General features: G+C 37.3%; 1 protein-coding gene across 3 annotated transcripts in view; it reads right to left on the reverse strand.

Moving 5' to 3' along the window:
- Window positions 1-26,779, reverse strand: part of COL14A1 (collagen type XIV alpha 1 chain) — a 202,419-nt gene that overhangs the window by 174,307 nt on the left and 1,333 nt on the right. For all 3 annotated transcript variants that reach the window (XM_012753817.2, XM_012753816.2, XM_012753819.3), the window contains exons 2-3: window positions 9,664-9,788; window positions 296-412 (exon numbers count right to left, since the gene is read on the reverse strand). In XM_012753817.2, the coding sequence (XP_012609271.1) occupies window positions 296-412; window positions 9,664-9,751 (205 nt within the window). In that variant the 5' untranslated portion in view covers window positions 9,752-9,788. The remainder of the gene's footprint in view (window positions 1-295; window positions 413-9,663; window positions 9,789-26,779) is intronic.

Here is a 26,779-nt window from a genome sequence, read left to right on the forward strand (position 1 = left end):
CTGGATTTTTTTTAAGTGTCAATGAACTAAAAGTATTCATTCTATGTCTAAACAAAGGAAATAAAACTTTTTGATTGTCTGCAAATTAAGAGAATTATAGCGAGGGCAAGAGTCACTTTTTACACTTTGGAGAATGTTACGTCCTTGACTGGCGGACAATATTTTAAGCTCAAATGATTAAATAAAACCCAAAGCTTTCCAATGATCCTAAAGCAATGCTTAGCACCGTGTGGTTTTAGTTACCTATGTATAAAAAGTTGCTAATGCTCTAGAAAACACAGTCCATTGTTTTTACCTGAAGCTGGAGTCACAAGAAGTTTGTATCCACCAAATTTCCCTCGTGGAGCTTTCCATGAAATCTGTATACTGTCATGAGATAATACATTATATCTTAACCTTGTAGGTGGAGCCACTGAAAAGGAAAAACAAAAACTGTTTAAACATTGAAACATTTAAACTTCCACTAGATAAGTTGAAAAGTCAAAGTAACGTAATTGAAACATAAGACTTCATCATCCTCAAAATATGTTCTTTCTACAACCCCATTAAGAGCATTTGTTTCTTACCCAATGGACACGCACTTGTCAAATAGTACTGACCTGATGTCAAAGAACTAGGATGATTAGAATTTAATATTCTACCCTACTATAGTAATTGAAGCCAATCTTCTAAAATACTTTCATTATGTTATAAGGATTTTTCTACTTGGAACATGTGAGCTTTTATAATCTACTCTACTGGGATCTGTTGTATGCCTTTAGGTTTTTTGCTTTGGTAATCCAATGTGTTTGATAATATAATTTGAGAATGCTATTATGGACATGTTATGGTAATAAGATATTCATTTTAAAACATTTGAGAAAGAGATTGTAAAGGCATTCATGATCAAATGAAAGATAATTATGTTTTGTAAACTTAGATCCACTCTTCAAGTGCGGCTGATTTATGTACCTGTCAGAAAGATACAAAGCACATAGTCATAAATCAACCCAGAAGATTTAATCTTTTTTGACAGTTTACAAAAATGAGTAGATCTGTATTACTTTTTGTGCCAGTCATTCAAACTTCAAAACACATTTTTGGCACCCCACGTAAATGTTCCAGAATTTCAGAAAAGTAAGAAAGTTTTTATTATATAATATCTAAATTAATTTGTTAACAAATAAATGTTAATACTTAATAGAAAAGTGATCACTTATGCCCAGTTTTATGCTCAACCTTCCTTTCTCATTTTAGGAAAGAGAGTATAAAGTAGGGAGGAAACAAATATTCTTCTAAATCTATCCAGGACATAATAAAGAATTTGGACATTAGTTTATTCCCAGTTCTGCCACTTATTAGCTAAATAACCTTGAGCAACAGATTGTTTCTTCCAAAACCTCAGTTTCCTTATTTTTAGAAAAGGTGACAGCAATACTTTCTGCAACGGAGAGATGACAACTTTAAATCAGATAATGTATATAATGAATACACTGCATTATAATAGATGGTCAACAAATATTTGTTCTCCTTCTCCCTTAATTCATCTAATGGTTGAGCTCAAAATCTCATTTAATCCTCACGAAAATACATTCCTATCCCAATTTTATAAATAAAGGAACCAGGGCACAGCTAAGAGACTTGCCAAAGTTTACACACTGAGAAGAACAATCTCTGACCCCAGATGAAATGCACTGTTTCTTTGGAAAATGATCTTTATTAAAAAGTCACCCTTCACTTAGCTAGATGAATGAAGAATTTACTACTATGCAAACCCTCCACTCATTGAAATCAGTAAGCACTCAAAGACACAATCTTAATATCTTCTTTTTAGTTGTCCTTTCCTACTTCTAAGTAGAGAATTCCAGCCATGCAGAACAAAAACATTAGCTTCTTGTTCTCAATTTGACAGGAATAGAAGAGTTTAAATTTCTCTGGTTAATAGGAAAATATGAGTTTATCATATGAACAACTATTTTCATTATTATTATTTTTTTTTTTTGCACACATCCCACAGGTTAAACAACTATTTTCAAATGGAACAGGAAGGTGCCTAAACCTAACAGAGAAACTGTTACTATTTTTGCTTAGTCTTGAATGAACTTAAAGGGGGAAAAAAATCTGTGTATAGATAGGTTCTTATTACTTATGGAAGACAATTTAAAATAAGAATTAAGAAATTTTAAACAATGTATCCAAGTTTCCGAGCCCAATCAAGTCAGCAGGCTGGTAGATATCATTGGCCAAGCTTTTGGGTGAACGCACTGGTGAAAGAAAGGTGGCATTCCTGGGAACCAACAAGTGGAAAAGGACAAGTAGTATGGAGGCTTCGACCTAGGCAGTTCCAAGCAGATCAACAGATTCTATTAGCGCTCTAGGTATGTTGACATCTCAAGGAGAGCAAAGAAGTCAACATTCAGGATTGCTAGGTTAAAGATTAGAAATCTTTAGAGCATTTTCTATTCATGCCGTTCTTTAAATCAGCAGTCCTGGCCGAGCACGGTGGCTCACACCTGTTATCCTAGCACTCTGCGAGGCTGAGGTAGGAGAATTGCTTGAGCTCAGGAGTTTGAGATCAGCCTAAGCAAGAATGAGACCCCCGTTTCCACTAAAAATAGAAAAATTAGCCAGGCTTCATGGCATATGCCTGTAGTCCCAGCTACTGGGGAGGCTGAGGCAGGAGGACAACTTGAGCCCAGGAGCCCACTCTAGCTGGAGTGATAGAGTGAGATTATGTCTCAAAAAAAAAAAAATCAGCAGTCCCCAATCTTTTTAGCACCAGGGACCAATTTCATGGAAGACAACTTTTCCATGGTGGGGTTGGGGGCGTGGAGGGCGGAACTGAGGTGGTGGTCAAGCAAAGGGGAGCTGTAAATACAGATGAAGCTTCCCCGGCCACTGGACACTCACCTCTTGCTGTGCAGCTGCATTCCTAAATTTCATGGAAGACAATTTTTCCAGTTATGGATGTGGGCAAGGGGAGCCTCAGGCAGTGATGTGATGTGTGGCCCAGTTCCTAACAGGCCATCAACAGGTACCAGGCCATGGCCTGGGGGTTGGGGATCGCAGTTTTAAATGTTGTCTGAGTTTCTAGCCCTCAACATCTCTTTATTTTATTTTTTTTTTTTAACTGTGGTATAGAAGGAGCATCAACATCTCTTTAATCAACAGATAACCTTCTAAACCTCCAGGAGAAAATAATGAGGGCAACGTGGACCATGCTCAAATAATTCAGATGGTGGAACCCAGAGTGGCATTGGCTTCCATTTCAATTGCTCAAGGAAACAACGTGTGAAGCAAATGCAACACCCAAATCCAGTAATACTCGATTCTTTTATTAATTTACAAAGGATTCATATGGCTACAGTCCCATTACAACTGCTAGGGAAAAGCAATACCACTATTACCTTTTATCAACAGACCACATCTATTACGTGTATAAGCATAAATATTCTCACACTCATTAAAAGAAAATCTTAGTTAAACACAAAGTTCACATTTACTTTAGGTCTTTGCCTTTAGAGGAAAAACATTGAAAAGAAAAAATTCTAGTTAAAAAAGAAAGAGGCATGAGGTCACAGCTGTGGGTTTCAAAGTTAACTTTTTTCCCCTTCTGGAAGGCACTGGGACTTGAGCCCAGAGCAAGGGCAGCAAGAGTGACAGAAACACTGTAAGGGCAGTGGAGAAATAATTGTTCTTATCTCATGGAAGAAAAATTTGTGTATATTTAATACTAGACCCATGATTCTTCTTTTTGCAAGCACAAAGGAAGTGCTTTCTATACATATACTTAACTTCCAGTAATAATTATAAACACTTGCATGAACTTGAATCAAAAGTTAACTTGTGTCAGTTCAAATCCTAACCTTTTCAAGAAGACACATGTCAAGTGTAAAATGTGATTTAGAGCACACACCAAGAACCCAGAAGAAGCCAACAAACTCATTCTTTGCGTGGTGAAATCAGGCTCCAGTACAACAGGCTCCAGTGTGGAGTCAGGCCCAGTACAACACTGGTGAATGTATGAACTCCTCCTAAAGGGGGATTGAGGAGGAAGACCGAGGAACACCCAACTCATTATTTTCTGCTCCACTGCAAGGCTAGGCTCTTACTGAAAGTATAAGGGTATTTTTGTTTTGCTGTGTCATATTGTGCTTCATTTGAGGGGGAATATTTTCTTTAAACCCAAAGAATTTCACTGCAATCATTCCTATTCAAGCTCAAAGGCAGGAGAGAAGTTTTTATGTCATTCCGTTGAAGCCTCACTGTTACCAAGCATTTAGGAAATTCTATTTCATACCACTTACTAAAGAAGTAACTTTCTGCTGTCTCCCTTCCTTCCTTCCTTCCTCGCTTCCTTTATTTCTTCTCAACTCAATTTGAAATCTTGCTTTTTTGACAATTGACAGCCTATATAAAGATTTATGTCAACAAAATATTCTCATTAATTCTTAAAAAGCTACTTTTTAACTCAGGGATGCTGCAATGGACATCTTGTGTTCCTCACCATCCACAATGACATTCCCTCTGCCTTATTTGACAGCACCCTGGTTTTCTTCCAAGGAACCAGGCGCCTTCCCCACTGCATAGGGCCTTGGCTGCACTAGCAACCAGCCATCCTCTCCTGGCTAAGGGGTGGGAAAATGACCCAAACCAGGTCAAGCTGACTCGTCCAAGAATCTGAACTTGACTCTAGTGATGGAAGGGATGGAAAATCGCTCCAGTCATTCCAATGGCATGCTCTAAAGAAAATGGTCATTAGTTCCTACAAACTGTATCCCAGGGGGTTCCCAGATTCCTACCCTTTTCAAAGCTTGATAATTTAACTTTTACTTCGATCATATGAGCTACAGAATTTCCTACTAGTAATACATTTTTGCTTAAGTTGGCTGGAGAAAGTTTCTTTTATTAACAACCCAAAATCTCTAACTGGTAGAGATAAAGCAGTGCAGGTCACAGTGAGAGTGTTTTCCTTTTTAAAACTTAGTTTAGGGTGAGGAGTTGATAGGACAACCAATTACATTTATTTTTTTTAAAGACCTTTAAACAGCAAAGAAGTATCTGGCTGTTTTTCTAAGTGATTTGAAAAAAAAACAAACCATGGGGGGAGGAAAGCATGGGTGTATTCACACCTAACGGGTGCAATGTGCACGGTCTGGGGGATGGACACGCTTGAAGCTCTGAGTCAGGTGAGGCAAAGCCAATATATGTAACCTAAACATTTGTATCTCTGTAATATGCTGAAATTTAAAAAAAAAATTAAAATTAAAAAACTGAAAAAACTCTTCAAAAACCTTAGCTTTTTATCTCATTTTTTCCCATTAAATGCATAACCCAAATGTTTTATAAACAGGAGCAATTAAATTTTAGGAGACATATACTGTGGGATATGCTAGAGGGTTCTTTTTATTGTGTTTAGAATTTAATCTGTTATAATTTTATGGTCCATTATAAAGATGCTGAAAACAGGAATAAAGAAAATATTCTCAACTTCCAAATATGTTTGACTACGATTAGCAAAACATATGTGCAAATGTGTTAACACAGAGGTCTTTATAAAGTTAAATCTAGCCTCCATGCAAAGTCTTCAATTTTGCATGCCTTGAGGTTTTTAAATGACAGTTACTTTACCTGCAGTGGTTCCTTCTTACAGCCGTCCAAAGCAAACACTGCTGGAACCGAGTGCATATTTACTGTGAAATTCTAAGAAAGTATTGATGCCATCATTCTGCCATTGCCATACGCATGCTTTTCCTACAACCAACACATTACTTTTTGTGTATTCCAGTTCATTCAACTTTTCTTGAAAAGAAGATGCTAGAATAATCCAGATGTAAACAATCACTTGAGCTAATGTGGGTCGACAGTTTTTGGAGAGGGAAAGTTTTTCATAAAATATTACATGGAGAGACTAAATGGTGAACCACATTTTGTTGATTAGCAATTTAAGGAGGGAAGATTTATTGCCTATATGCCTTTTAATACTAACTATATTAGTTCCTTATTGCTGCTGTGACAAATTGCACAATCTTAGTGGCTTCAACCGAGACATTTCTTATCTTTGAGTTTGGAGGGTCAGAAGTTTGAAATAGGTCTCACTGGACTAAAATCAAAGTGTTGGAAAGGTTGCATTCCTTTTTGGAGGCTCTAAGAGAGAATCTATTTTCTTGCCTTTTTTAGCTTCTAGAAGCTTTCCACATTCCTTGCTTGACTTGTGGCCCCCGTCCACCTTCAAATCCAGCAGTGGCCAGTCTTCTTTATCATGGAATCACTAACAATTGCTCCTCTGCCTCCTTCTTCCATGTTTAAAGTCCTTTGCCATTACACTGGGCCCACCAAAATAATCCAGGATAACCTCCCTATTATAAGGTCAACTGATTATCAACCTTAATTCAATCTGATGTCTGAATTCCCCCGTGCCATATAATATATTCACAGGTTCTAACAAGTAGGATGGAAACATCTTTGCAGGCACATTATTCCGATTATCACACTTGACTTTTGTTTCCACTCTGTTCATAAATATGACTCTAAAGATATCTATGTGGCTTTGCAAATTAGTGTCAAAATTGGCCAAGCCGCAGGAACTCTCTACTAAATTTGCTTTAAAAGCAGAAAATCAATCCAATAAAACAATTTATATTCTTTATTCCTTGCTCAAAATCAATCATGTAAATTAGCAGTGTCATGGTAGAAATAAGATGAGGTTTCTCAAAGGTCTCACATATTTTCCTAATCACCAGAGCCACTGACATCTAAAGCCTTTTCTTACTGGGATTTCCTCCAGCATGTGGCTACACCATCTTCCTTCTTGAGAGTTTCTCCAGGCTTCAGTTCTAGGCCACTACATTCTCCTGACTCTCCTTATAATTGATTTTTTTTGACACTTTCATCGTTTTTCTTCTACTAAACTCTCTTAACTGTCGATGTTCTGCAGACTTCATCCTCACTTTTTTTTTTTTCTTTAGCAAGACAGGGTCTCTGTCATCACCTAGGCTAAAGTATAGAGGCTCAGTCATAGGTCTCTGTTGCCCTGAATTCTTAGGCTCAAGTGCTCCTCCTGCCTCAGCCTCCCAAGTAGCTGGAACTACAGCCATGCATCACCATGCCTGGTTAACTTTTTTAAAATTTGTTTTAGAGATGGGGTCTTGCTATGTTGCCCAGGGCTGGTCTCAAACTCCTGGCTTTTAGCAATCCTCATGCCTTGGCCTTCCAGATTGCTGAGATTACCAGCATAAACCACTGAACTAGGCCTATCCTTACTTCTTTCCATTAAGATATCCCTTTCTAATTCTACGTTGAAGGCTTCAGAAGCCCCCATAAACTAATTAGCAAGTAAAATATAATTCAAATATAATCTTCTGTCCTGATCTTTTCCCTCTAAACTCCAGACCACCAACTGCCTACCAGACACCTCCAGCTGTATGTCCCACAAACACCTTAAACTTCATCTATCTGTCTTAGACTGAACTCATTATCCTCCACTTCAAATACTTGCTTCATCTGTTAATGTCTTCAACAAATGTCTATATGACTGAATCACTGTTCTGTACTGGAGATACACACACTAAAGAGAGAACCATTACCTTTAGTGAGGTAAGGTAAATAGACAATTAAGATGCAAAGATACAGAAGCAGTAATAGCTCAGGGGTTGAAGGTAAGGGCCCCATTCACTCAGGTCTCTAGCCCAAAGTTTCAGAGTTGTCTGTAATGTTTCCTCTCTGCCATCTGTTTCCACATTTAATCAACAAACACATTCTATCTCTTTTACCTCTTAAATGATTCTTGCATTCATTCATTCTCTTCTTTCTAGTCACATTGCCTACTTCAGACCTGCAACACCTATTTCATGGACAATGTAATATCTTTTAATGGTCTCTCATACCTATCTAATTCTTATCCCTCAAGCCCCCATGGGTCACAAATATGAGTATCATCAATATTACTGTTAGAGTGTTTTTCTAAAAAACAGAGCTGTTTATAATCTTCCAGATTCATTCCAATCTCTCTTTCCATCTTGGTCTTTTGCCACAACCCCCATGTAACCTATATTATGATCTGTCTGCTTATACTTCTGTCTCCCTTGTGGACAGTAAGCTACTTGAAGGAAAAAAAATAGGCTTATTCTTTGAATCTTGAACTTGATGCACAGAATTTGTCCCATAAGTGTTTATTTGAAACAGAAGTGGATAACAATGTACATCTGGTAGACAACATCCTTGAAAGTATCCCAGAAGAGCTGCATATGATCAGTTATTCCATGAATGACCATTTCTAAGTTACACTAAACTAAGATGGCCTCTGAAGGGCTTAGTGATCAGCCTACCCTTTGCTTCTAAGAACCTGTATCTTGTATCCTGAGGTTTAGCAGGTGGGTAATCTAGGATTCCCATTACCACTTCTCCAATTGTCACAGCTAAAAGCATTCTTTCACCAATGTAAATAAAATACACAGAATTTGTCTACCAAACTGCCCACCATGGATCCAATGAAGTAATTGGAACTATGGTCATTAACCTCAGGTGTATAACAGCTGTTTGGGCATGCAAAGAGACAAGTTCCATTCCTTTCCAGTTGTGTCTTATTCTGAGGAAGCAGGTTGTGGTGGTTCATGCATTTATCTTTTCATGCATTTATCTTTCATTAATATGCCAAACATTAGATATTAACATTCCTAAAACCATTTTATCACATTTACATTTTCTTACTCAGCTGATGCCTGACATTTCGTCACCAACACTTTAGCCTCTGTAGTTACCCTATTTGTCTTGCAATGTCACTTTGTGCACTTGTCTGTACTTACTTCAGGGGCTGACACATTTTTTTCTGCAAAGGGCCAGATCATATATCTTCAGCTTTATAGGATAGTCTCTGTCAAGTCTATTTAATTCTGCCATTGTAACATGAAAGCAGCCACAGATAATATATAAGCAAATGTGCATGACTGTCTTCCCATAAAACTTTATTTACAAAGACACACAGTGGGCCAGATTAGGTCCACAAATGGTAGTTTGTCAATCCCAGACTTACTTTATAAAAAAAGAGTGGGAATGAAAAATAAAAGTGCAGATCCCAGTAATATAAAAAGTAGATTTCCCAAATTAAGTTTAATTAAAATAAAGCTAGCAATCATTAGAAATGCTTAAAATGGCTTATCAGCAGCCTCTGTCAGACCCTTAATAGCCTTTAGGCTATATGCTCAGTATTTAAGATAAGGAGAAAAATTAAACCAGGTATGAAATACTAGACATATCTTGTAGACACTCTATGTCAGAAACAAGGCATGATTAGGATACACACACATTATAATTATAATAAATTAAGAAATCTCTATAATTACTAGAGATTTATTAATAGGACTGAGCTTATAACATGCAAATTCGACTTTCACTGATTAAATTTTCACAGCCTTTTCAGAAGCACTTCAAGAATGAGCTATTTAACTAACTGCCACAAAATTACTATGCTCAGTCACTGGTGAGGTCGTAACCCTCATCAAAGTTACGGTACATTTCTACAGTGCAAACAGTTGCTAAAACTCAGCAAAAGCCAACACATTACCCTGCCTAGAAACACAGTTGAGCCAACGAAGCACTACTAGGATAAATAAAATAAAAACGATAATTAGAACCAAGATGTCTAGACCCCCAGACCCTCCTGATTGTCTTAAAGTTTTTGATTACCTTGACCCTGGACGATAGTGCAGAAATACGCAACTGCCAAAAGAGCTGGAAGCAGCCAGTACCGCATCTTGCACTGAAAAATCTTCATTTTATTTTCTGCTTTTCACATGGGGTGTAGCAGCTGCCTAGAAACGGAGAATACAGGGACGTTTTTGAGAAGGCTGAACATAAAGTGCAAGTAATCACCTAGGACAGGCAATAAACCAACACGGATTAGTATTGTCAGGAAGTAATTCATTCCCGAGCATCATGTATTTCACCCTAAAAATACAAACTGATAAAAGAAAGGTTTTTTATAAGATGCTGTAAAAGAATGATTTTTTTAGAGAATGATTTGAAATATTTGGAAGAAACTTCAGGATGTACTTTGTGACTCACAGATTCTGTAAGAACATAAATTGAAGAATGGATTTCCCAAATGGATAAATTCCATAAATTTAACTGAAATGAGCATAACAGCCAATCACAATGTCCTTGCCATAATGTGTTTCTCCCATATTAATCACATAAAGTTAATAACTCCTCCTGTTACCTTTTATTGACTGGAAAGTACACATATATAAGACCTTTCTACTACTGATCAAGGAGAATTTGATAAACCACTTTGCATTAATAGTATTAACTCACTAAGCACACAGATTTCTCTCATTGGGTCGAAAAATCCCTAGTCCTTCAATCTTTTCTCATAGTCTTCCTTTTCTTAACATGTGTAGATCTAAAACTCTTCTAAATTTTTCTTTTTCATTAGGATATCAATGAGAAAAGAGCTACACGAAAAAGAGAAAGAGAAATGGAAAAGAGAACAAGGAAAGAATGAAGAAAAAAGAAAGGAAAGGAAGGAAAAAAGAATGGAAGAGGGAGGGAAGAAGGGAGAGAAGGAGGTAGAAATGGAAAGAGGAAAAAACGGTGAATATTTGGTATTAATTTAAAAGGCCACTCTACAAATTATAGACTACAATTATATTGTCATTACAGAGGAGAAATTCTAAAGTCCTTTCCTCAGTGATTAAGATATCTCAAAAGTTTTCTCTTATACAAGGCATATTTTTTTATTTATATATTCATTCATTCATTTATTCATTCACTCATTCATTCATTTATTCCCCAATAATGTTCCACAAAGGATTTGAAGCAACTTAATAATAAATAAATATAATGTAAAGGTAGGGTTGCCATATTTAACATACAAAATACAGGATGCCAGTTAATTTCAATTTTAGGTAAACAGCAAATAATCTTTTAGTATAAGTATGTTCCACGTGATAGTTGAGACATACTTAATACCAAAAAAAATGTATTGTTTATCTGAAATTAAAATTTAACAGAGTGTTCTATATTTTACCTTGCAACCCTAGTATAAGGGGAAATTTGATGGGAAAATAATAAAGTAATGAATAAAATGAGCACAGAGAAAATGTAGTTGGTCCTGTATAGTTAGCAAAGGTAACCATGAATTTGGCCTCCAATTTGTTTTAATTTTAATTTTTTATTTTTAATTGTTATGGATGCATTATAGTTGTAAATCTTTATAGGGTATATGTGACATTTTGTACAGGCATACAATGTGAATTAATTAAATCAGGGTAATTGGGGTGTGCAATTTTTCATGGCAATTATTGTTTTTTTAAATACTAATGTAATTCTAATAATCTTGGCTTTCAGGCCAACCCATTTTCAAATAGAGATGGCAATGTCATATAACTACTTTAAAGAAGATTCCAGGCCGGGCGCGGTGGCTCACGCCTGTAATCCTAGCACTTTGGGAGGCCGAGGCGGGCGGATTGCTCAAGGTCAGGAGTTCGAAACCAGCCTGAGCGAGACCCCGTCTCTACCAAAAATAGAAAGAAATTAATTGACCAACTAAAAATATATATACAAAAAATTAGCCGGGCATGGTGGCGCATGCCTGTAGTCCCAGCTACTCGGGAGGCTGAGGCAGTAGGATCGCTGAGCCCAGGAGTTTGAGGTTGCTGTGAGCTAGGCTGACGCCACGGCACTCACTCTAGCCTGGGCAACAAAGTGAGACTCTGTCTCAAAAAAAAAAAAAAAAAAAAAAGAAGAAGATTCCAGTAACTTAAACTTAATGACACTACATTTAAGCTATTGGTTTCTTTCTTTCTTTCTTTCTTTCTTTCTTTCTTTCTTTCTTTCTTTCTTTCTTTCTTTCTTTCTTTCTTTCTCTCTCTCTCTCTCTCCCTCTCTCTCTCTCTCTCTCTCTCTCTCTCTCTTTCTCTCTCTCTCTCTCTCTCTCTCTTTCTCTCTTTCTCTCTTTCTCTCTTTCTTTCTTTTCTCTCTTTCTTTCAACAGAGTCTCACTCTGTCCTCCGAGTAGAGTGGAGTGGCGTTATGGGAGCTCACTGCAACCTCACACTCCAGGACTCAAGCAGTCCTGCCTCAGCCTCTCCAGTATCTGCGATTATAGGCTGTGCCATGATGCCCGGTTAACTTTTTTATTTTTAGTAGAGACGGGGTCTCGCTCTTGCTCAGGCTGGTCTCAAAATCCTGACCTCAAGCAATCCTCCCACCTTGGCCTCCCATAGTGCTAGGATTACAGGCGTGAGCTACCACACCTGGCCTGGTTTCTTATGTTCTTAAACAACAACAAAGACAGCTCAAGCTTCCTTCTCCCCAACTCCTAAGAAACGAATCAGATGCAAGCACTCTTCGTTATATGCTAATCATTTATGAAAATGTTTTAAGCTTTAAAATGCCTGTAATTTTCTCTATTAAGATATATGTCTGCAGTGGCAAAAAAAGAAAAAAAAAATCAATTGAAGTTACTTAACTGCAAACTAAAAATGAATGTGACTGATGCAGGACTCAAGAGTTGGATATTAATTCTTGAGGAATAAGATTAATAGTACTATTTTAGGTGTCACTTATCACCAAATGAAAGATATGGGTTTTTAAAGAATTATTATTACAATGATATTTTAAACCACATTAAATTTATCTAGTATTTTCATATTATACTTCAAGAGCTTTGATAGTGGAATATATTTAAAAAAATCCCCACTGCGATGGGGTTTATACCTAGTGGAGTGTAAGCCATCTCTTAGTTAACAAAGCTTGGGCAAAACTCTGCCTTTCAATGCTTTAAAAAAAATACTCCATATTGATTATTTACTCTCAAGTATTTTTTTTTTTGAGACAGAGTCTCATTCTGTTGCCCAGGCTAGAGTGAGTGCCATGGCGTCAGCCTAGCTCACAGCAACCTCAAACTCCTGGGCTCAAGCAATCCTACTGCCTCAGCCTCCTGAGTAGCTGGGACTATAGGCATGCGCCACCATGCCCAGCTAATTTTTTCTATATATATATTAGTTGGCCAATTAATTTCTTTCTATTTATGGTAGAGACAGGGTCTCACTCTTGCTCTGCTGGTTTCGAATTCCTGACCTCGAGCAATCTGCCCGCCTTGGCCTCCCAGAGTGCTAGGATTATAGGCGTGAGCCACTGCGCTGGGCCACTCTCAAGTATTTTTAAAATTGCTGTCATGCTGCTTCCCTAGTCCTAGATGCTGTTCTTCTGAGATATGCTACGCTGGCCCATTCTTTGACACAACACACATCATCTCTTCTGAATCTGGTTTGGTGTCAAAAAAAACAAAAACAAAAAAAAACACACATCATCTAGGAAGGCACATGTCAACCAGGCTTTAGACTGGAGCCAGGCCTAGAAAATAATTTCCAAACAATCCTCTTTCCATCCTTTCAGTTTGGAGAGTGTGATTGAAAAAAATTGCATTGAGTGAGAAGTTGGGTTCTGTAAGAGTCCTACTAACACTATCCAATTCTGTGAATGGAATGGGTGGGGAAGATTGGTACAGCCTTGTTGTAACAGCTACAGTGTTAAAGCTTCTGATGACCTCCTTTGATGAGCTTCCTAGTTGGAGTTTAGCCTCTGCATACTCAGGGGCACCCTGGACCTGCCTTGCTAGTGGCAGCTACACAGGGCCATCCGACTCAGCTGAACATTACTGGGTGAGGAAGTGTCAGGATCACTGTGCATCTCTGAGTTGGGGCTAAGCTCAGGATTTCTTGCTTTTCTTTGTGAAACCACAGTGTCCATCCTGCTTTCCTGGCTTCCTCCAGCTCCCTGAGGGCCATTCATGCTCCTTCATGATTTAGTCCAGGGCCTCGTAGCTGAGCATTTTCTCATCTAGGGAACTGGAGATAGTAGGAGATGACTTCCTGTTGGGAACACTTTGTTTTATGAGGGCATGGAGGCCTCCATTCTAGTGCAATAGTTGGGAAAATGGGCATCAACTGCTGAAATTCCAAACATGATCTCCCTTTTGTTTGACTCCACTGGAGTAATGGGCTCTGATGCTGATGTTGGGGTCATTAGCTTATCTAAAGTGCCGCTGGGGGAGGTAACTGCTTCCTGAACACTTCCCATGATGAATTCCTTGATGATTCTGCAAGAGGACAGCTCAGTGAAGAGAGAGTTGAGCAGGACCACTTTAGCTTCATCCTGTTGGGCCTCAGCTCTACTTAAGCAGCACAGAATGTTGCCAAAACACACAAAGGAAGCTCCAGACAATGGCCTCAACTTGTAGACCAGGCTGCCTTCACTTGGGAATGCATTCCTTTGCTACTGCCTGTTTTTCCAAATTCCTGTGACACTGACACCACATTCAATTCTTTGAAGACTAGAATTGGGTCCCTGTGAAGCTAAGATTTAGGCCATGATGTGTCTCAGGGATTCCAAGGTTCTGTCCATCTTGGTTCTGCCTGTGTGAGCCTCCTGCACAGAGTATCCTGATGCTTGAATTCTTACAGTCCTGGACCAAATTTGTGCAGCTCGTTGATGTACTGGATTAGCAAAGAATCCCTTTCACTGTCTACCAATCAGACATTTCCCAGAAACTAAAGACTGCTCAGGGGGCCCTCGTCCCAGGCTCACTTATCTTCATTGTATTGGCATATTATCATTTTTATATAATGTCAAATTTATATAGCTAATTTTTAAATCTGTATTAATAACCAAAGTTGGTTTTTTCATCTTGCTCACTCTTGAAAAAAAAAAAATAAATAACCAAAGTTGGCTTACAGTTTTCTTTTCTTAAGATGTTTTGGTGTCAGGATTATTCTAGCATCATAAAATAAATTAGAAAGCTTTCTATATTTTCATTGTTTTGTAATAGTTCAAGTAGCATAAGACTGACTTATTCTTTGAAGGCCTGTGAATACCTTGAGTGAGAAAATCAAATGGTCCTGTTTCCCTTTCTGATACTAATTCCTGCACAGCTTTTCATTTTTTTAATCTTGTTTACAGATCTACTTAGACTTTTTATTTTTTGGCTCTAGTTTAAATATTTTTCCATAAAATTGTTCTTTTTATCTGTATTTTCAAATTTATTAACACAGGGTTGTATACTCTTTCAACCTAAAATGTTTCTTTTCTGGTTGTAGCTCTATTGTCAGTATTAAGTTGACGTGTTTCTGACTTCTCTTTTCTCTCCTGAATAGATAAGCTATAGATTTGTTGGGTTTGCAGGTTTTTAAGGTTTTTATTAAAATGTCAATATTATCTTTTGTTTTCCAATCTATTTATTTCGGCATTTATCATTACTAATTGTTTCTTTTGCTTTTCTACTTTTCTTTTTAAAATTGTTATTGTTTTTGTGTGTTTTTGTTGAATCTTTAATTAATATAATATCATTCTTTATTTGAGGCCATGAATTTGACACTGAATATGCTTTGGCAGCATCATGTAAGCTTTAATTTAATTTTTAATCTGAGAGTTATTTCAGTAAACATAACAAAGCATAATTCTATCTATGAACTTTCAAAGCAATATGACTTGTGTACTTAAAACTCTTGATATTTGTATTTTACGCCAGAATAATATGGTACATTGAGAGGAATAAATGAATTATATTCCCTTCAAGCAATCATTCATAAAAAAATTCTTATCAACTATTGTTTTAAATATCCAATAATAGTCTAGTGTGCAACTCTTTTATGTAGCCAATTAAGGGGAGATCCATACACTTTGATAATCATATATGTAGTCAAGTTAAGATCCTGTAATAAAAGTTTTTAAATGTACTCATTTGTGCTTAAGAGCTCAAAAAATATCATCCCCTAGAATATTTTCTTGGCTTAAGACGTTCACGTATAGGAAGCCCCTTAAAATTCCTAATGAAATAGGCAATACATTAAATGTCTATTCTAAGAGAATAGGCAATATATTAAGTTACTAGTATCTAGTTTCTTAATATATAAAATAACTATTAAATTATTGTCAAAATAATAAAACAACCATAAGGAAAATAACCCAGTACAATAGCAACAACAAACATAATGCATTGTGAAAAACCTTGATGAAAATGCATGATTTCTTTGGAGGACTTTAAATAGCAAATAACTAGTATCTAGTTACTTAATATAGTAACTAGTATCTAGCATTTTACCCCATATTAGTTTATTACAGATTAGCAAACTACCCATTTGTCAAGACACAGAGGAAATAGAGCAAATAGTGAGTTTTGGTGAAATACAAGTGGAAATGCCCCAGAGCGTACATAAAACCATAATCCTACAGAGGCAACTAAAATAAGATTAGTGGATTATCCAATGGGGTATAAGCAATCCTTATGTAAACAGAAGGCATGAATACAGGGGACTCAAAAACACGTGGCAGCAGGCTTCAGCCCTATCAAATCAATACATGAGTAAATCTGCCAGTTGCACAGATAACAGAAATATACAGCAGCAGAATCATTGTCAACTCAAACGAAATATTCTTTCTAAGATTTCTGTCCCCAAATATTGTAACCATAGGTCTCAACCAACACAAAGCAAGGAGAAGAACAGTAAGAAAACAACCCACATTTGTCTTTTTTGGCAAAAATACCTCCTTTCAAGATCAGGAGACTTATATCAGATATCCCATGGTACCATTTTAACATAGGAGAAAAAGTTCCTCTTACAAGCTACAATCAAATAACCTTTCTCTGGTCTCATCCAACCATTACAGTTCCTGTGTCCAGTCGTTTTGAAGCAATAATTAACATGTAACATTGGAAGTTAATCTGCATTTCATGTACTTTAAATAAATAAATCAATGCTATGCTCGTCTTGGCAATTATTTTTGGAAACTGAGTACTATTTACTTGGAAAAAATTGTAGCCATAGCCTATCTTTAAATTCTTCTTTTCTTGTTGTTTGTTTTAAATTAGGATGAACAACACCATATTGGGAGAAGGGGAATTTCAGTTTTCCCAAGCTTTTCTGCCAAGTCCCCAAACTTTATGATAGCAAAGTAGGGGCAAGAAAAAAAATCCCAATCCTAATAAAGTGCCTTGAGATATTTTAACATTTACCAAAATGTCAAAGCCTAATTTGTTGAAACTTTGCACAAAAGTCTGCACCAAATGACTCTGCCTTGATTTTTTGTTTCTATTTTGTTGAAAACCGTCATGTTAGAAATGGCTACTCAGCTCTAAATTCAGAAGGTATAAACCAAATTTGGGGAAGTTGACAATATTTACTACAAGTGTTCTCAAAACACTGTCATAATTTTATCACGAGTAACTTAAAACTCGGCCATTAGTGCTAATTTGCCTTTCCTCTCATATGTTTGCCTTATTTTACCTCATTTGTACAGTTAAATTTAATAAGGGGCAAAGGCCCTGAGTGCAAGAATTAGACAGTGTTTATAAGCACCCATGAAACTCCCAGCCTAACAGCCGATTTTATCAAATGTCCTTAAAAATATTTATTCTAAAGCTTTTGCAAACCCTCGTTCTCTTTCTCTATCTCTCCTTGCCAAGACTTATACAAATATATATATTTATGTATATACACATATACATATATGCGTGTGTGTATATATACACACACACACATATATCCAAACTTTGGATAAGATTCCATTCAATCATTGGTGACTTACAAAAAATAAACCATAAGTAGAATTCTAGTAGCCATCTGGTATACCATATATCCAGCAGCTCCAGGCCCTGAGAGAGATTGTTATTTATAGCACTAGAATTTTCATTTTAACAGTCACTTATTGAGAGCCCTACTATACAACCAAAGCACTGGATTTGGTACTAAGAAAGATAACACCTCACACTCTATGTTCCTCTCGGTGAGCTCACAATTAATGGAAAAGAAAGATTAACTGAAAAGTGAGCCCTTGGTGAGCTCACTTACAACTTAATTGAAAAGGAAGATCACTAGCAATCATATTTCAAAACTAAATAAGATAAGTATGAAACAGAAGGAAAAGTTAGCTCAAGGTGGTGGTAGGAATAGAAAACTGGGAGTTAGGGAGCCAAGAGCCAGGATAATTTGCTGTAGACCCTTGGCTAACTGGTTTAACCACTCTCTAACCCTTTCTTTGTCAGTGAAATGAGCAAGATAATGCCCATCTTTTAAAATGGTTGTGATGATACAGTTAATATAATTAGAATCCAGATAACGCTCAAAAAGTTCTAATTAGTGGCCTGTTAACAACCCATTGAAAGAACACAAAAGAGAAGGAGGTCAATGGATTTGTTAGTTGGGCAGATGCTAACGAATAAAAAAAAAATCAAGAAGTCTTTATCTTCTCAATCATAGTAAGGGTGTGGCAGCGGTTCCCAACCTTTCTGGCACCAGGGACCGGTTTCATGGAAGACAATTTTTCCACAGACGGGGCTGGGAGGCTGTAGGGGCGATGCTTTGGGGATGATTCAAGCACACTACATTTATTGTGAACTTTATTTCTATTGTTATTACATTGTAATATGTAATGAAATAATTATACAATTCACTATAATGCAGACTCTAACGCTGCCGATAATCTGACAGGTGGAGCTGCGATGCAAGCGATGGTGAGCAACTGTAAATACAGATGAAGCTTCGCTTGCCTGCCGCTCACCTCCTGCTGTGTGGCGTGGTTTTTAACAAGCCAGAGACCAGTCTGAGGCCTTGGGGGGGGGTGGGGGGGGAGGGAGGGAACGCAGGGTTGTGGGGCTAACTTGACAAAAAAGTTCAGGTAAAAACTGGCCCCCAGCGCTGTGGGAGGCCAGGGTGGGAGGTTCCTTGAGCCAGGAATCTGAGACCAGCCTATGCATCTTAGCGACACCTGCCCCTCCCTCCATCTCTCCAAAGAAAAAAATCAGCCAGGAATGGGGGCCTGTGTCTAGCTACTCAGGTGGCTGAGGCAGGAGGATAGCTTGAGCCCAGGAGTTGGAGGTTGCAGTGAACTATGATCATGCCACTATACTCTACCCGGGGCAATAGAACAAGACCCTGCCACAAAAAAAGAAAAAGAAAAGTTTTATCACTCTCCAGATGATAGCTCTAAACAGGTTTGAAATAATCAACCATATGAAAACATGGGAGACCTGACATAAGAGCAATTCACAGGCTTAGAGAAAGAATAAGCAGTTACAGTTGGCAAGTTCATGCAATGAAGGTTTGAAAGAAATAGTGATATTTAAGCATGTTTTAAGCCTATGAAAAATAAGAATCAGAGGCACATAACAGATGTCTTCATGCATTTGAAGGGCTTTCATGTAGAAGATAAAACAATATTACATTGTGCAGCTTCTGAAAACAGAACTTGAATCACTAAATCTAAATCTAAAGGGGTGTGGATTTGGATATAAAAAAAATTCTCTAACAATTAGAACAGTTTCTTCTTTGACTAGAAGTTCTGGAGCAGAAGTTAGCTACGTTTTACCTGTAAGAAATGTTATCAAAGGGATTTCTGAATTTGGAGACAAAAGAACTGGATAAAATGACCCCTAAGATGCCTTTCCCAAGTCTACATTTTTAATATGTCAATGTTCACTTTATAGAAGGAGAAATTTATATTCAATTAATGATGTAGACTACACAAGTAGTAGATAAAAAACAAACAAACAACAAAATAGGCTTATTATAGCACCCCAGTGTACTGACATTGATGGTATTCCCTATTTCTTCTCTCTATTGAAAACCACCCTCCTCACTCCAGAATAATAAACATTGTTCTCAGGATTAGCTAATGAAGTCCACTTAAAAATAAGCCCTGGAGGAAGTTAGTAATTATTACTCTTATCTGTTAGCATCATGATATGGTAGGAAAAAACTCTAAATTAGGAATAAAGAAAACCTACTTTTGTTACTCTTTGCTTGGTGGTTAGCCTTTTCCTCCCTGAGAGAATGTCCCACTATATTTGGCATAGTGAGCAGAAATCAAGGGGAAAGTTATAGTCTTAATAGTATCAAGTGTCAGAGAGCAGAGTTTAGGGATGATAGATAAACTGGAAATTGAGAAGGGAAATGTCAGAATAGAGTGAGCCACAATGTGGGGAAGAGACAAAATCTGCATAAAACTTCCCTCAAGAATAATACAAGGATATTAACAATTACTATTTCCACTCAACACTCTACTAGTGGTCCTAGCCAATATAATAAGGCAAGAAAAAGAAATAAAAGGCAGAAAGGATGGGAAGAGAGAAGTAAACTGTCTTTATTCACAATCAACATGATTGTTACAAAGAAAATCCTAAGGAATCTACCAAAAAAATAAAAACCTACGTAACCTAATAAGTAAATTTCAGAAGCCTGAAGGATACAAATCAGTAGGGAAAAATCAATCATGTTCTTGTATAATAGCATAAAACAAATGGAAACAAAATTTTTAAAATTCCACTTATCATAACATCAAAAACACAAAATATTTAGAAATTAATATAACATGAAAATCTGTAAACTCTTCATTGTAAAAGAATGAAGCAAGACTGAATTGCTGAGAGAAATTAAAGAAAGACTAAATAAATAGCATAGTGTACCATGTTCATGAGTTTAAAAATTCAGTTCTAATAGGATGTCCTCAAATTAATCTATAGGTTTGAAGCAAACTTAATAAAAATCTCAACAAGTCACTTTTTGTAGAAATTAACAAATTGATTCTACAAACTGCATAGAAATTCAAAGGACTTAGAACAACCACAATAAAGCTAGATGACTCACACTTGCCAATAACAAGCTTTACTATAGAGCTAGTGTAGTGACAATAGAGAGCCATTGACATAAATATAGATGGAATGGAAAAATGAGCCCATATATAAACCCCAACATATTGGGTCAATTGATTTTCAAAAAAGTGCCAAGACAATTCTATGGAGTAAGAAAAGAGCTTTCAACAAATTGATAAGGGAAAACTAGATAAATATGTAAAAAATAAGTTAGAATATTATCTGAATCTTGGAGTAGGTAAATGTTCTTACAAAGTGTACATAAAGTACTAAGCATGGAAAGGAAAAGTGATAGTTTTAAATTATTCAAAATTAAAATTTTCTGCTTATCAAAAGATACCAATAAAGAAATGAAATGATAGGCCACAGAAAAATATTTGCAATATATATACTGGAAAAAGTAAATCCAGAAACAGTACAATCTCCAGTCATTCTTAAGATTTCTTCATATACATTTGACATGCTAAGTTTATTTCTAGATATTTTATATATTGCTTATTTCTTATATAAATAGGTTTTTCTTTAATAATTCTTAAAACAAGTTGTTTCTTAAATATAGTAAAGTAATTTTATTTTTATATTAACTGTTTAACCTACCACTTTACTAAAGGTTCTTATTATTTCTAATAATTTAACATTTTTTCAAAGTCTTAAAGTTTATAATAATTGATTTCAGTAATTTTTTTCTGCAAATCATAGCTTTCCTCCCACATTCCAAATTTTATGCTTCTTGTTTCTTTTTCCTGTCTTATTGGTTGGGCTACTATCTCCAGAATATTGATACTGGACATCCTATCTTATTCTTGTTTTCAATAGGAAGGTTTCATTAGCGTGACTTTGGTCTTGATGATAGATGTCTAGACAGACAGACAGGTAGAAGACAAACAAATATTTACCAATATAAATGTTATCATGTTAAGTAAGCAACCATCTGTGTAGATTTTATCGAGTTATTAATCTGACAAGTAAAATGTTAAAATATTGTAGTAGCTATGGAGAGGATCACCTTATTTTTTTCCTTTAACCTCTTAATATGATGAATTATATTAATCCATTTCCTAATACTAAACTTGGCATGTGAAATATGAGTCAAACTTAATTATTGTGGATTCTTTTTGATGTGTTACTGAGTTCTATTTGCTAATATGCTATTCATATTAATAAGTACATTGATATTAGTAAGGGAGATTAGTCTGTAGCTTTCTTTTTTTATTATGCTGTGTTACATTTTGATATCAGTATTATTTTTCTGATTTTACAAAAATAACTTTGAAGTTTTCCTTCTTTTCATATACTATACTATGGAACAATTTTAATTGCATTGGTATTAATTTTTTTACATCTTTGTGAGTATTCAATTGTAAAACCATTGGAATTTGACACTTTTGGAGAGGTTACTTTTTAACAACTTTTTAAATATTTTTGTGCCTAATGTTTTATTTATAATTTCCATATAATTTAGGATCAGCTTTAGTAATTTTATTGTGTTAAAAATAATCCATTTCATTCACAAACAATTATTTTAATTACCATTCAATTCTTTCAATTTCCTCTAATTTTGTGATTGTTTTCCATTCTCACTCCTATCTTGCATTTTTGGGTTCTTCTTGCTTTGTTTTTCTAAATACAAAAAGCTGTTTAAGAGAAAAATAACAAAGAGGAAGGAAAAGTAGCAATAAAGAAAGCGGAAATAAAAGAGAAAATGATAAGAAGGATGGCCACCTCCCTGGCCAGATGTGGGACAATGTTGCCCAGATTGGTGCTACTCAAAATAGCTGGTCTGGGCCGGGTGCGGTGGCTCACACCTATAATCCTAGCACTCTGGGAGGCCGAGGCAGGCTGATTGCTCAAGGTCAGGAGTTCAAAACCAGCCTGAGCAAGAGCGAGACCCCATCTCTACTATAAATAGAAAGAAATTAATTGGCCAACTAATATATATAGAAAAAAACTAGCCGGGCATGGTGGCCCATGCCTACAGTCCCAGCTACTTGGGAAGCTGAGGCAGCAGGATTGCTTGAGCCCAGGAGTTTGAGGTTGCTGTGAGCTAGGCTGATGCCATGGCACTCACTCTAGCCTGGGCAACAAAGTGAGACTGTGTCTCAAAAAAAAAAAAAAAAAAAATAGCTGATCTGTGAAATGTCTGTTAATGGTCCACAATGAGATAAAGAGATTATGCCAAAATGTGAGTCAATGTATTCTCTTGCTTCCTTCATCAGAAAAGCTTTGCTATGAAAAATACCTCAGCTGAATTAACAGTCTGCTTAATAACATATTTGATTTACATCCTTGTGCAATTTTATCTCATCGAGACAGGTAACAGTCTATGGAAGGGCACCAACCAGCAATAGCAGTGAACTAGATCCTTCACCAAACAGGCCTCCAACCCATTGCTCATTCCATCCCATTCCATCCTTCCCTCATCCCATCAAGACTCTCTAGCTAACTTCATGGCCTCAGTTACTATTTTTACCTTAATCAAAATCCTTACCCATAATCAAAAAAGTTCAACACACATAATAAGTAATTAATATTGATTGATGTAATAATCAAAACACAGCCCCAGTGTGTGTACAACTCACAGTTAATGCACAGAACAATTTGCACTGGGCCTAGGATAAATAATGCTTGAAATGAGTAGGCACTCTACTCAAAAGTTGTGTGTCCCAATGCAAAGAAGTGTCATCCAGAGGAAAGGGCACTGTATTCTTCTCCCAATGTCATGGGCCTGCCCAGAGGGGCTACCTTTTTCTAATCTACAGGAAGGTCCTATTAGGTTAGAAGCAGCCCTGTGAATTACTCAAATACAAGGGATTTTACTGCAAATTAGATTCAGAAATACAGATGCTCTAACAGTCTTAAACCAGATGGTGTAATTTCTATGTGATAGAAAGTAGAACCATCCCGAAAGTATGGTAAATTGGAATGACAGCTCCTTGACACAGGAATGTACCATCACCTGGCTTTTGTATTTATCTCTCTATATTTTCAAGGTCTACCATAGCTCCTCTGTCAAAGAAATGGGAGATTTTAACTAAAATATATTTCTATAATCAGTACAAAGGGTAGGTGCACGTCTCAGCTTAGACATCCTTTTCTTCAGGAAGTCTGTGGTCGGATGCTCTTCCTCTGTTTCCTCCAGTAGTAATCTTTATTTCCCATTCTGTAGCACTTAACACTGTACTGTAGTTGGCTACTTGCATTTCCACTTACCAAAGCACATTATTCACTACCGTATTGTGAATGCTTAGCACAGTGCCAGTACATGGAAGGAGGCAGGGCTGGGAAGTGGAGGAAGAACAGAAGCAAAAACCCTGCAGCAGAGTATCGTTTTTAGACATCAATTCTGAGTGCTCCTCTTTGCAAAAGCAGAGACAGAAAGTCATCCAGGAATAGATCTTTATCCAATAAAGTGTCCCTTGAGTACCCCTAGATATAGGCACATCTTAAGACATTCTAATGGACTTAGCAAAACCCAGCCTCCCTCTGGACAAATTTTTATAAACAACCCAAGTAATTTCTGGGAGAAAAGAGACAAAACAGTGCTCTCTAAAATTCAAAGTTAGGGACACTGGCCAGGGTAACTCCAATAAAGTCCCATTGGCAGAAAAGTGTAACAAAACCACTGATTCAAAACTTATCTTGAGGAAATGGGGAGTCTGGGCTCTAAACCTTGAGTTAAAGAACTCTCAGAACATCTCATAGACTCTCCTTTATGTTATCAGCCCCCTCAAGAAATGGAGCAGAAAAAGAGAGGAAAGGGGGAAAAGGAGGGAAGAAATTTTTTAAAAGTGGAAGGAAGGGGGAAAAAAAACAGAAGAAAAGAGAAACCATTTTGTCTGCCAGGCTCTGTACTGAATCATCTTAGACCTTAAACACCCCTATAGGGTGGCTGTTGTTAACCCAATTTTCTAAATGAGAAAACTGAAACTCAGACACGGTAAAGAACATGCACAAGGGCACAAAGGTGCGAGCTTAGATTTCACCCATGTCAGTCTGCCTCCCAGAGATCCTCTTTTCAGCTACTAAATTGTATGACCCCAATTTACATCATCCAGTCCCAGTCACACACCCCATCCCCCCCTCCCCTTATCAGAGAAGCCGGTGGAGAAAGTGCCCAGTGGAATCTGGGTTCAAATTCCATACATGTATCTGTCAGTCACTTGCTGGCTTTGCGACCCCAGACAGGGTATTTTTTCTTCTTGAAGGTCAGTGATTGCTAAAGAAGAAATAATATTTACTTCCCCAAGTAATTGGGAGACTGAAGTGTGTTTCTGAAAGAGAAAAAGGCAGGCACCCAATAAGTACTCAAAAATATGCCAACATTTCCGACACACACACAAACACACCTGTCACACCTGGAACAGGATGCAGTTTGGTCTCTACCCAAAGTTTAGTGTATATAAAAGAGTAACTGGATCCCTGCCACTTTTTATTTACTTATAGAAGCAGAGGAGAATGATTGTTTTGCTAACATTCAGCACCATCTGGGGGCAAATCTGCCATGAAGAAAGTTTATTTTTGTCACTTTCCTTTAAACTTTCTCCCCACGCACACACACTTCACTGCCAGTTCCCCGGGGGGATCATCTAGTGTCTCATTTACCAATGACTTTGTTCTTAACAAACTGTCGTAATCCCAGATAATTTGTTAGCTCAGTGATGCTCAAACAGCACAATCATAGCCTGCAGCAATTCAGGAAGACCCTTTTCCTTTAAAGGAATCTTAGGTTACAATAGACAGGTCAGAAAAACAGCAATCATTTGGCTGAGTTTGGATAAAAGTGACTGCAAATGTGGCTTTAAAGTCATATCACTGCGGAGGCTGTCAACTGAAAACAGTCAAAAAGATCTCTGTGTTTTACTAGATGACACTAAGAAATGTTTAAGATTGAAAGGGAGCGCACCCTAAGGGGTCTTGTTAGTGGGCTGGGGGCTTTCTCTAGTGCTCCTGGAATCAGACCCATTTGTTCATCCCATCCTTAACACCAGCTCTGGCTGATTCTGAAAAGCAAGACATGTATGGAGGGCTCCAAAAGTTCTCTGAAATCCTGAGCTGGACTGTTCACAGCAGGATAAGGGCCAAAAGGCTCCTCCCATCAATCCTGAAGCCTGGGACCCTTCCAAAACTTCTCCAGGAATCCTGATGGGTTCCAAGGAATCCTGCCCAGGGAATTACTAAGAGGCTTCACCAGTGGGGCTCCTGTCCTTTCAAACGGACCCACAGGAGGTCAGGGCTGCAGTGGAGGTTCAGGTCTATCCTGGCTCAGGGTTTCCCTGGGAGGAGGGGATGCCCAGTGCTTATCTAGAAAATAAAAAAGGTATCTTGTACATCACGGATGAACCTTGAAAATATTTTGCTAGGTAAAAGAAGCAGTCACAAAGGACCCCATATTGTATACTTCCACTTATATGAAATGTCCAGAATAGGCAAATCCATAGAGACAGGATGGCAGGTTAGGGGGAAATAAGGAGGAGTTACTGCTAATAGGTACAGGATTTTTTTCTGCAGTGCTAAAAATGCTATAAAATTATGGTGATGATTGCACAACTCTGTGAATATACTAAAAACCATTGAATTGTACATTTTCAATGGGTGAATTGTATGGTATGTGAAATTATATCTCAATAAAGCTGTTTTAAAAATGAACAAAACTATCCTGAAGTTTATCTTACAATAACCAAACCACTGGGTCCAGGTTCATAGGAAAACCATCCAAATGCCATTCATTCATTCATTCATTCATTCCAAATTTACCAGTGAGCTCCCTGTGTGCAGAACTGGACCACCTTGTCAGAAACAGAACACCAGGTCTCCTCACTGCACCCAGCTGAAAGCCTGTTCCTGGGTTTTAACAAGACCTCTTTATCACACACTGCAAGTAAAACGTGCCCCCCAACCCCCGCCCTCAGGAGATGAGGGGCCCCAGGGCCATTAACAGGGGAGTTTCAGGAAATCCTTTTCCTTTATGCTCTCCACAGAGCCGCCAAAGCTTTGCTCCCATCTTTCTCTTTTTCCTGCCCCGACTCTCCAAAGCTTCCAGAAGAAATGGGGCTCTCGTTAGCAGCTCCAAAGGCAATTTTCGGGGGGAAATTGCTCACTCGTCCCTGTGAGAGCTGCACACAAGTTTTGGCCATTTTCCATAAGCGCAGGTCCA

The sequence above is a fragment of the Microcebus murinus genome, chromosome 7 (assembly GCF_040939455.1).
Source record: "Microcebus murinus isolate Inina chromosome 7, M.murinus_Inina_mat1.0, whole genome shotgun sequence".
In the NCBI taxonomy this organism is placed as follows: Eukaryota; Metazoa; Chordata; class Mammalia; order Primates; family Cheirogaleidae; genus Microcebus; species Microcebus murinus.